An 11477-nucleotide genomic window follows, 5' to 3' on the forward strand; every position below is an offset into this window, starting at 1 on the left:
AATTGTATATTTGCATAATAATTACAGGTACATCTTTGAGTCCGCGGAATGGCTTTTTCTGTCCCTTGTCCAGTGATGTCCCGAGCTGGGAAATAAAAACAAACAAACATGTAGAAGTACACACAACAATTGCCCAACTGTTCTAATGAAATAAGCTTGCTTGTTATTATACGTCAATGGTACTAGTTTAAATTTACATTAGGCATACCTATAAGTTATACACTCTCGTCATTCACAAGGGAGTCGTCATTCACCGTGCTGGCATCTCCCAGGGCAGCAGACCGAAGCACCAACTCCCGAATCTTTTGAACGAAGCTGGAGGAAAAGAATAGAGGATTAGTATTCCATGGCAACACTGTACACTTCAAAATATTCTACCTGTATGTCTTCCTGAAGTACTTCCTTTTCCCGCCTTGCCGGTCTGGATGACGACAGTCCTCAATAGAGTAACGTGAAGTGTAGCCTCGCCCAACATGCTCATTCCAGTCTAGGAGTGCCAAGCTCTGCCTCAGTTTGTAGCTTCTGTCCTGGTAATGAATCCTCTTCTGGAGGTAAATTAGCATAGTATTATTGAATGACTCTACATAGAATGTATCCTTCGACTTTACGTAATCTTCCGCGTTCTTGTAGATGGTTGTTGATTTCAGAAATTTTGTTAGAAGTTCCGACGCTAGCGGGTCTTTCACGAGCAGCGTTGTCGGGACATGTCCATTTTCTTTGCAAATTGATTCCTCGCTGCATTTCTCGTGTTTACCTTCAAAATGGTTTACGCAGTTTATGAAAATATCTCTTAGCTTGGTTGGATTCCCCTCACAAGCGGCCATAGCATAGTACGCGTGGTTACGGACCGCTTGGCACTTGTCGGACAGCTCCACGTGCCATGTCTTGCCCTCGTTCCTCTTCGGTCCAGATGAAATTGCAAGAAATCCTTTCTTGAGGCTCTTCGCAGCGTGCCAGCGGTCGATGGAGTTGGATGGCCCGTTTTTTTCTCTGATTATTTTATTGACTGTGGTGTTGCGGTCGTGTGCGTGATCTAGCACGGAGATCTTTTTAGAATCGAAGTACTCGTACAGCTTTTTGGTACCGAACGCTTCGTGCTTTTGGGAAGATAGTTCATCCTTTTTGTTTACGTGAACAATCCCTACAACTTTGTGGGTCATTTGGCCAAGCGCGACGACATCTGTGTGAGTGGAGTTCTTCCGGCAAGCGTGCCGAGCATCAGTCTCGACACTAATTGCTGTCGAAGTGGGGTCATGTTGCTCGGTGGCCCTTGATTCGCCCTCTTGCGCGGCTGCCAGGCTTTCAAGCTTGAGCAACTCTACAGCACCTTCGATATCTACAAGCAATTTCTCCACAGTGCGAGGGGAGTATGGCAATTTGCTAAAATTGCAAAACTTTTCAAACTGCGTCGCCAGAACTCCAGAGGAGGCATACGCCACCGTCAGCAAACAGTCTACAGCCCGGACGGAACCGACAACCGTGCTTGTGTTGAGCACCAGTGAATGGTTAATACACTTACAATGTATTCGTGATGCGAAACCCCAGGCGGTCACTTTCTCCAAAATAAGACTTTCCTTGCACTCTGAACTATGCTTCTCTACAGTCTGAATGACATTCCATAGCGCGGCTTTGTCGCAAACAACTAGGCATGGATCCCCTACAGGGTCAGGCGTGATCGCGCGCGATTCCGCTTCTTGATGCAGCGGCTTCGGTGTGTTGCACACAGCATTCGACGATCGTTCTTCTGAATTCCGTGTTTCAAGAAATCGTCGCAGCGCCTTGATTATCACAGCTGACAACGAGTCACACCTATTAACGGCTTTGGCTTGCTTTATCAAGTCGTCAAAAGCAGTCATCTCCGAGGTTTCAGAAAAAGTGAGGTTCAGGCTTCGTCGGAGATTGCTAGGGTTACACACGTATACTTTTTCAGTTCCATCTCGCATACGCTTCTTGATCAAGTAAACAGGGGAATCTGACTTTTCGCTCATCTTGGCCTTTGGCGCGACTGTTTAAAGTTCTGAAACAAACAAAGCAAAAGTGATTTAATTAACTGAAGATTATAGGTTGAGCGAACTATTTACAAAATTTGAGGTTCCCTGAGCAGCCTTTTGTATTCAATTCCCCCTCCCCTCACCACCCCACTTCCTTTCCTCTAAATAAACAACGTAGATTATTTCATGAACCACCAGTAATAGAGCGTACTCGCAAAATGTCTATTTGATGTAAGAAAGGCCTTGTTTAAATGTTCAAGCAATGAACTGGTCTTATTACTGTGCGTGACACGCTAAGCACGAACACAATATTGCCATTTCTACTCAAGGGCCATGCAGAATTTAGTATACAAGAACAAACTGATGCCTCGTAGGTTGGTGCCCAATGGAAGCACTCCTTACCGAATTGATTATATAAAAATAACAACTTTTCAACTATAAAAAAATAACACCACTTTTTTTTCCCTAACTTTGCTGATTTACTCCGTTTCCGTTGATTGTGTAGCGGTACGCGTACATTACGCGACACTGTTCGCGCGAACAACATCGGCGCTTTTTGCTATTTTCCACAGCAATGTATTGGCTCGCACTAAAATCTACCGCTTAGGTTGGATACTCGTATTAACAGCTTTCTAAACATCATTCCTTTCTAAGAACAAAAAAAAAAAAAAAAAAATAGGAGGGAGGAGAAAGACCGGCGATAGTTTGTTCGTGCTAACTGTATGGTGTAAGGCGCCTAAAATGTTTTTATAATGTTAAATTACAATTCTGTGCCACATTAAAAAAAATTGTCTGCTTTTGCTTTAGTCTTTATTTGAGACGCAACATATACTTCAAAGCGGCGCGCGGCCCGTGCTATAGTACCAATACAAGCAAAGTTGAACCATAATACGACACGCTAGACTCGCCAATATTGCGTTTCCCACTCCATAGCCGCACTCGATAAAGGATGTTCACAGCGAGTCTAGCTTACATATCGTTGTGGGGTACGGGCCGTACGGTCATCGAAGTGCTAAAAGCGACCCACTAAAACTTTGATATTGACATCCACACCAGAAATGCCCTCTCACCTCAGATGGTTGTTAGAATGTGTAAATATGAATTTCATATATTTTGCAGGCCATCATGTTCTGCGAGTTAGACACACAACAGGAGATTCTAGTAAATCGTTTTCAAAGGCCCACTACCACTTTAGACGCGCGCTTCAGAGAATGCATCGAAGTGGCAGCGCGAGTTTCCGCTAAATATAGCGTGGCCTGAAAACATACTAAAGTTCTCCAATAATTTGTGCCCGCTGTACGAAAACAGAGATCCGCTACAAGATGCCCGCGCCTGGTACATAGCAATTTGCGGCAGGTTTGAGCGTAATAAGCCGGTTTTTTTGAAGATGGAATGTTTTGTGAATATGTAAGTTATCCTCACATATTGAAGTCACCACATCTCGCGCATGTGTTCTGAGCTCCTTGATCAACCAAGAATATCTATGAAACGTACCTTCAATGGGTGTGTTGATAAACCGCAGCTCCCAAGTATGCGTTTATTTTGACACGGGCTACAGCCAAACAAATTTGACAGCTGAAAATCGGTGACTGGGAGGGTGCAGCCTTGCAGCTCCGTGAAACCTGCCCCCGAGGGGCTAGGCTTGGCGAGCGCAAAAAAATAGGTCAGAGTACGCTATAGGAGCTGTAGGTACCCGTAAGTCACGAAGTCGCTGCTGCCACACCTATCGCCCGTCGGTCAGAATGAGGATTTTCTCGGCTTATCCTCTCAGAAGAAGCCGGCGCAAAAAGGGACCCTTCCCCCCGCCTCGCCGTGCTGCAAGACAGGAGAGAAAGGGAAAAAAAGAGGGCGAGGAGGACTTTCCGCCAGGCTGAAGAATATCTCTGCTGGTCCTCCTTTAACCGATCTTTGAAAGTGCACCTGGTGGATGCATGCTGAGCCTATTTGGGAGCTAATCTAGCAGCGTTGGGGAACTTGCTAAGTAGCCATGACGTAGCAATTTCCATCGGAGCAGCACCGCTCTTTGGAATTTCAACATTTTTCTTCTTAGCTTCCCTCCTCAACTCACAAATCGCGCATTGAACCAACCGACCAAACAGTCCAAGAAGACGGAAAGGAGGGACTCCCCTCTTTCTCGGACCCTTGTTTGTGCACCCGGACACAGCCATTCTCCCCCTAGAAGATTAGCTAGTCGCTCAAAACTCGGACAAAAGTTGCTTTCCCCACCCCGTTCAGCGCTGCCTAAGCTGGCAGTGTTGTGGAAACTACGTGCTCCTTGGGCCAGCCACACACTCGACACCCCGCTGGTACTTCCAACGGCTCGGTTGTAACGCGTTGACGCTATTGACACCACCACAACGATGATAACGCCACCAACGGCGAAGCTCATTACCACATTAGACTTGCTAGGTTACGAACGCGGGAAATCTTTTCTTTCTGTTTTTGTTTGCGTCGGAGATACCATGACGCATCGCGCTCTCTGTCCGCTTCTCTTCGAGCGTTTGCACGAGTGAACCGTTTGGAACGAAAAATACAGCCTATCGTTCAAAATACAAACGTGCGATTCTCATTTACGGTTATTATCCGTCATGCTTGACTCATTTCCGAACTAAATTTGAATATTTCAGTTTTTGTTTCCGTACACCCGCGGTTTTTATCGGATCTCTTGTCTGCTAAACGAATCGCATCGTGGGCGTCGCAGTCGCACTGACCCACTCCACACATCTGCTCCTGGACTGAAACTTTTCAGATTGCGCCATAGTCACGGATAACTCACGTCGCTAAGACGTCGTGCGAAATAAATCTATTTTTTACGAGTAATCAATCATTCAGGAAAGATCTGAGCAGGGTTTTGGTGGCCCGATCCCCCAGCGCTGTAGTTTCCAAGCTGGACAGCTAGCGCCATCTATGAAGTCGCCGCTACATCTTCATCTGCCCTGTGCGCGTGGTCAGCGCCTCCTTTTGGCGTGGTCGATCTCTTCTTCTTGCTTGAATTCTGCTTTTACCTTAAACGTTTATTTTTATTTCGAAATACAGTTTCGCAGTAGATCTTGCTGCTGTTCATGAGTACGTTTTTGAGCATTCACTTTTACCCAATTTTGGAAAACACACACACACACACACGATGTATCACCGTCGACTGAATTACCAAATCTACGTGTAAAAATACGTCGTGATTTCTCACCAACAAGCAAGTTCAAATCATTTCGACGCGTGCAATCAACATCGCGAGAGGAAGTCTGGTATTATGAAAATCGACTTCTGAAGGTTGGAATTGAACTTTCTTGGGCATTTCTGAACAAGCGAAAAGAAATCGGCCCACGGGATGCGCCAAGGGACGAGCGCCAGCAGCGTTTTTTACATACATTAGCCAAGGAAGTTGTCCCCGAGTATATTCACAAACTAAAAGAAGATAGACAGAAAGACAACATTTTTTTGTTCTTTTTTTTCTCTCTCTCTCTCTTCTGTTTGTGTATAAACTTGTTCACAAGAATCACTAAATAGGCTACACTCAGAGTATCGGCACTCGATTTCCCGATTTTCTCGCGGGCGCCGCCATTTTGGTGCCAAGTGCGGAGCGGGCGCAATACACCATTCCGGAAATAGGTTGCGCATGATCGCATCCCATCGCTTTCCGACGCACTACGGCAATCCGGTGTGCGGTTTGTGTTTGTTTTAATTGCAAATCTAGACTACCCATTGCCGAACGCTCAGTATCGTCCCAAATGTACCACTGGTGGCGCGGACCAGATGCCAAAGCTTCTGGACAAATCGTTACCTGACTGCAATATGTTATATAAGCAATTTTATGAAATGTTCGGTGGGAAAATGGTGGCCGACGCGGATCCCATGAGTCCCTTAGGGCTGAATGGCGCAAATTCCCAAAAACGAGACCCATTTTCTCGTTGAGAAGTTTCAAGAAATAACTTACGACCTTTTGAATAAGATGACTGTTTAATTTGAGACCTTGGAATCCGGTTTGCACCGCCAGCGCTACATTTTGGGCGGAGTACGGGCGTTGGGCGATAAGTTATTCATTTTTGCAGCAAGAAAGAAAAAGGAAAAAAAAGAAAACTGCGAAAATATGGATACTTTTATTATCGTTCGCGTTTTCGCCTCTCCGGCCTTTCGCCGCGTTGTGCGCCTGCTGCACTGGTGGTAACTTGAACCACCGCGCTTCCCAGGTGCTTCAGGCAGTCCTAAAGTCGAGTGATGTAAGGGTTTGGACTTGAGATGATGCTTAGCAAATTTGAATGGGAACCATATATTTATTTTCACTATTAGTTTGCAAATCCTGATCGGGGAGAATGGGGATCTGCCGTTTCCGGGAAATTCCGGGGGGGCTCGGCTTTTTAAGCCTCCCCGTAGTCGGCGCCTATGCCCATAAGTAGAAGGAGCGGTTAACGTACGTTTAACAGTTTGCGATTTCAAAACTCAAAGAAAACAGAACAAAAATAAAACAAAAAAAAAAAAAGAAGGTATTTATTGGTTTGGCGATTTCTTCGCTCTCTGTTCTTTGTGTTTTGAACTCGCAGTGGTAAGAGAGAGGGAATCGAGGATCACGGATCTACGGAACGTGCAATCGTATTCGTCAAATCCACTTTTCTGCACAGCTCGGCAGCATCGTGGGAAAGCTAGCTTGCCGACTGATGTGGCTCGAATAGCGCACATCGTAACGGCCCCACAATTCCCCGCTTTGGGCAGTGCAATGTGGCGTTGACGGGAGGCCTTGTGGGGTTTTCCGGAAAGATATTCCCGAGCATTAGACACGCGGGCTGTGTTCCAAATCTCGCCCATTTAGATCCGAGTTACTCCGGCGGGTCGTGTCACGTGACAACGCAGATAGAGCAACGCTGGACGCGGGTAGGTTTCAGAACGCCAAGGGTCCAAAACCCTTACCCTGGAGTAAGATCGAGTAAATGCCGGAACAAGGTCCATGGTGTAAAAATGCATACACGATCCCCTTTTTGCTCGGTTGTGGACAGTTTTAACATTTCTCGAGAACGAGGAGCGTTACCTGCGATTTCGGAGAAAGCTTCAGATAACGGGCAACCATGATTCCAAGTACCAAGCTGACTGGCGTGTCGCTACTTTGAAGCGCAGCTTATCTAGCGAACCAGCGGGTTCAACAGCATTACTGTGAACCAACGGGTACATAGATGGTTCCGAGTATGATAACATTTGGTTAAAAACTGCCGATATTCTTTTGTGCCCATCGAAATTCATAAAGCGCGCAAGAAAGAGACAGAGAGAGGGCTGGTCGAACGACCGGTAGATTTTTTTCGTCAGCATGCTGGGCCGACTTGCTAGAACAGCGCCTCAGCTGAGACTGGGTGAAAGAAAGCACTGCAAAGGCTGGGACGCGCGGGCGTTTTGAGACGCGGTTTGAGTCCCGCTCAGCTCGTGCGCTGGCTTTGGCAGTATTTTCTTTCCTCCAGTGTTAGCTGAGATGCTGTTGATAGCAGGCCGGCGCAGGCTTTGCGGTGACTTAGTTTCTTTTTCTTTCTTTTTTTTTTTTTTTTTTTTTGGGGGGGGGGGGGGGGGCAGTGGGAGATTTTATGTTGCTATATTTTTCTTTTTCGCACCCTTTTCGGTCTTCCCGTGTCCATCTCTTTCTTCCCTGCTCCCGCGATGTCATCGTGTGGAAGTTCTTGCAGGGTTTTGTCTGTTGACCTAGGATAAAACCGTGATCTCTTGGAATTCGAGGTCGTCTTGAATATTTCATCATCAGGCGGTGCTCCGTTCTGTCAAACTAGCATAAAAACGACAAGTTCTAAAAATTATCCAATGGTTCATGTCTGACGCTTCAAAATTGGTAGCAGAGTTTTGTTTCCTACCAAGCGTCACCTGCTAATTACTACCAGATAAAAAAAAATATATAGTCAGTACGCCATTGATCGAGCCACCACGCAACTGTTCTATTCAGGATCAACGCTGCACTCCGCTCACATCCCTGCCTTAGCCGGCAATAAGCGGCACGAGAGTTATAAGAATTCGCCGTTCGTCCAAGAAAAAAAATAAAATAAAAAATAGGATGAAGGCGAGAGCAGACGGAACTCTTCCTCAACGGTGAAAAGTATTTTAGTTCTAAATTGAACAGTTAGTTGCTTTACCGGCGCTGCAGGTCGGGATCGACATGGCACTGCTACAGCATAAACATGCCGCGTCCACATTTTTTTTCGTTTGACAGCCATGCGCACAGTGTTTCGGCGTATAATTTACGTTTCTCTTTGTTATTTACACAAGCAATGACAGCGCAATGCTGCCCGGTCATTTCCGTTCCGCCCAGTATTACAGATTACGCGAAACTAGCCATTACATTCGTAAAACGGCGCTCAATATTTCCGGAAAGGCTCGCATCGCTACGCTGCGCACGTGCTAACCTGGCCGTTTCTAATAGCCCCTTCGGAGGAGCAGTCAACGTCTGGAGGGAGAGGGTAAGCTTCGCGCCTTCTGGTCCGAGGGGAGTCTCTCTCAAATGGAATCTAAACTCTGCTATTCTTTTGATTGCGCTTCAGTGTCAGGAGGGAGTTCGGTTCGTCAAATCCACTTTTCTGCAGAGTTCGGCAGCACAGTGGACAAGCTGGCTTACCGGCTGATATGCCTTGTCAGTTACTCGAACTCGGAGTCGGAGTGCTGGCGTGTGGCTTTAGAAATGTTTTTACAACGGAGCTGTTAAGGGCTAGTTTTCCCCAAAATCGTGTCCCCCGCAAAAAAAAAAAAAAAAACAACAAAAAAAAACAACACGAAGACACTTAAATGTGATGAGCGACGGCGGCAAGCTACGTATCTGGTTGGCGCCATCACTCATAGATGGCGGCAGCCTTTCCACTCTGGCTTGCCGACTTGCGGCCGGCCATTACTTTCCATTGTACAGCTCCGCTGGTCTTCCTTCTTCACCAAAATAAAAAAAAAAAAACTGATTTTTTTTTTTTTGGCGATAGTTGATTAAGATTTTATAGACTTGTGTGCCTTGCCTGCTTCATGGATGCCTTTGCTTTTTCGGCGGAACCATTGATTGGTATTTTAGAAGTGCCAAAGAACTCTCGTTTCTGATGTTCCCTTCTTGTGATCCGTCTTAGGTTCGTTCTTTAGAGAAACGATGTTGAAGTGTTCGATTATGGCATCGAAGTCAAGGCCACGCTTTACTCAACAGATATGAGCCACAGCGTGCTATCCTAGTCACTTGTCGCGTACAGACAGAGGTGGGTGGGATGACAGATGGGAACTTGTCACGCGAGATGCGCTTCAGCGTAGTCCTGGCTAAGTTACATCTTTAAAGTTATTAGCTAAAGTTAAGTTAGTCTGGTAATAACGTTGCTAAATTACAGTCACAGTTTCCCATAAATAAAAAGAACTTGTTACATTTACAGTTAATTCGATCAAGTAGCTTAGTCGCTTTATGTTACATTCGGATTTTTTTTAACTACGCTATAATGACAGAAAGAGAAAAAGACTCGCGAATTGACTTTTATTTTGGAAGGCCTGGAAACTCCCATGTCATCATTTAAGATACGTTTTTTAGTAGTGTTTTTCTTTCGGCCGTCAAGCTTATCGGGCGCTGTCGAGTGTTTCTTCTGAATCAAAAAGCGCACAGAAACGCTCTTACAAACACACACGACGTATCACAGTTGAAAGAGAAAATATACTATAAGGAAATGCATTTCACAGCAGCTAAAGTAGTCCAGAAACGGGGATCAAAACTCGTGACAATATGACTGTGAAGATTCAACGAAGGCGACTTCCCCACCACATATCCTTCTTTGCGGTGTTTACAGCAAACAATGCACTTAACCCTTTGGAAAAAAAAAAAAAAAAAAAAAAAATGCCGCGCGCGGAGCGCACAACGAATTAGAGCAGGGATCGGCAACCGGTGGCCTGCGAGGCAATAGAGAAGTTTAGCAGACCGTTCCGATGACTCCGATAACGACACCCGATATTCCGCCGCCGCCTTAGTGCGTTAATCGTACCGTTATCGAGTGTTGTTGTCGGGGGTATCGGGTATCGGAATTATCTACTAAAAGAACAAGAGGCATGTTTGGATGCAAACCCGGTATAATCGGACGTATTAACTCCGATCAAGTTCAAGTGATTTGCCAGATAAAGCACGCTGATCACCTGATCTCCAAACAAGCAGTAAGCTGAAGAATGCATACTTTGCAGCGAACGGAGTTTTCCGCTGGCCTCCCTGAATTAAAGTTTTCAAAATCTACGATATCTCGCAGTGGCCTTGATCGAAGTGTTCGCTACGGCACGAATACATCCACGAACATCACTTTTCAATGTTCGCACCTTGGCAAGCAATATTGAACACCCAAAACCTTAGTGAGATTTCAAGCAATCTTACGTTACGTGCGCCTGAATCAAAAGAACATCATTTCATATATCACACTGAGTATGTGACAGTTTTATTTTACACGTTATGTTTGTGGGCTGATCCCCCACCCCAACCTCCGTTTCTCCGTCAACCCGCTACAGAGAAAAATTTCCGGCTGCTGAGCAAGGTTAACCTACCCAGCCTGTACCCTGCACGCTTTTCGCTCCTGCACCATCTACCACGTGACACTGAAAAAGGAGGAGAGAGAGAGAGAGAGGGCAGCACTTGTTTACCTGCTTTCACGGCCTAACGGCTCACCATCCTCCTTCGCCTCCAAGGAAGGTCGCCCCCCGTCGTCTGCTCTAGCCAGTCCCGTACAGACCGCTACCGGCGCTGCGGACGGCGTTGCACGCTTCGCAAAAGGTCTGTCATGACAGATAGATGTTCCAAATTCCTGGGAGGGGCCCCGGCGGTGTACACTATAGGCTGTATAGTTTGTGCAGGAAATTTTGAGGGGTATATTAGACCCAACCTGGGGGGCGTGCTAGGTAGAATGTAGTAACACCGGCAGACGTAACACAGGCACCTTCGCGGCGAATTGAGCCAACACCAGCTAGAATGATCGAAGCACGTGAACCGTTCTCCTCTACCTCCATGTAGCTCAGCAATTGGGCTCCAGCCCGACGTTGAGCATCCTCCGACGGATTCAAGAAGCCCTGCTGAACGCAGCACTCCTCATGCATATGGCCAATTCCTGTCTGCTCTCGATGTCACTGTGATGACGTCGGAAAGCTAGCGCACGGAGTTCGATTATTAATGCGAAAGCATTCAGTGTCCCATGGAGCGAACCAACGTCATCAGCTTTTGAAGCCGCGCCAAACGGCACCTTCCCCTGTCCCAATGGAGCGAAGCCTGTCGTCTGCAGCAGAAATCTGATGGACAGGCTCCCATTGGCTGGCGCGCGTCTGAGTGTTAAGGAACGAGGCTTCCATTGAGAACGACATTCATGCTTTCGCATTCACAACTCATAAGAAGTGCTTAGGTGTCCTCGGAATTTTTCTAGGCGGTGTTGATTGGCCTCGTCTGGGGTTAGATGACGTTTCGTCCTTTGGAGTGGGGGAAAAACGAGACCACGGCGCCTGTTGGGCGGTTCCTCTGAGCGAATTGTT

At 46.5% G+C, this 11477-nt stretch overlaps 1 protein-coding gene across 1 annotated transcript; it reads right to left on the minus strand.

The window, feature by feature from the left end:
- On the minus strand, positions 1-1795 carry LOC121837376. The gene is made up of 3 exons (XM_042292988.1): positions 379-1795; positions 209-315; positions 1-85 (listed from the first exon to the last, which is right to left on the minus strand). The coding sequence occupies exons 1-2, from the start codon at positions 1158-1160 to the stop codon at positions 216-218; spliced, it is 882 nt and encodes a 293-aa protein (XP_042148922.1). The 5' UTR covers positions 1161-1795; the 3' UTR covers positions 1-85; positions 209-215.
- Positions 1796-11477: the final 9682 nt, after the last annotated feature.

This window comes from Ixodes scapularis, unplaced genomic scaffold (assembly GCF_016920785.2).
Source record: "Ixodes scapularis isolate PalLabHiFi unplaced genomic scaffold, ASM1692078v2 PGA_scaffold3__209_contigs__length_174095766, whole genome shotgun sequence".
NCBI classification, from domain to species: Eukaryota; Metazoa; Arthropoda; class Arachnida; order Ixodida; family Ixodidae; genus Ixodes; species Ixodes scapularis.

Excerpts from the sequence above, each read along its gene's own strand:
- LOC121837376 (XM_042292988.1), bottom strand. The coding sequence starts at position 1,160 with ATGACCCACAAAGTTGTAGGGATTGTTCACGTAAACAAAAAGGATGAA. Across the intron at positions 316-378 it reads TACTTCAGGAAGACATACAG|CTTCGTTCAAAAGATTCGGG; the intron begins GTAGAATATTTT and ends CTTTTCCTCCAG.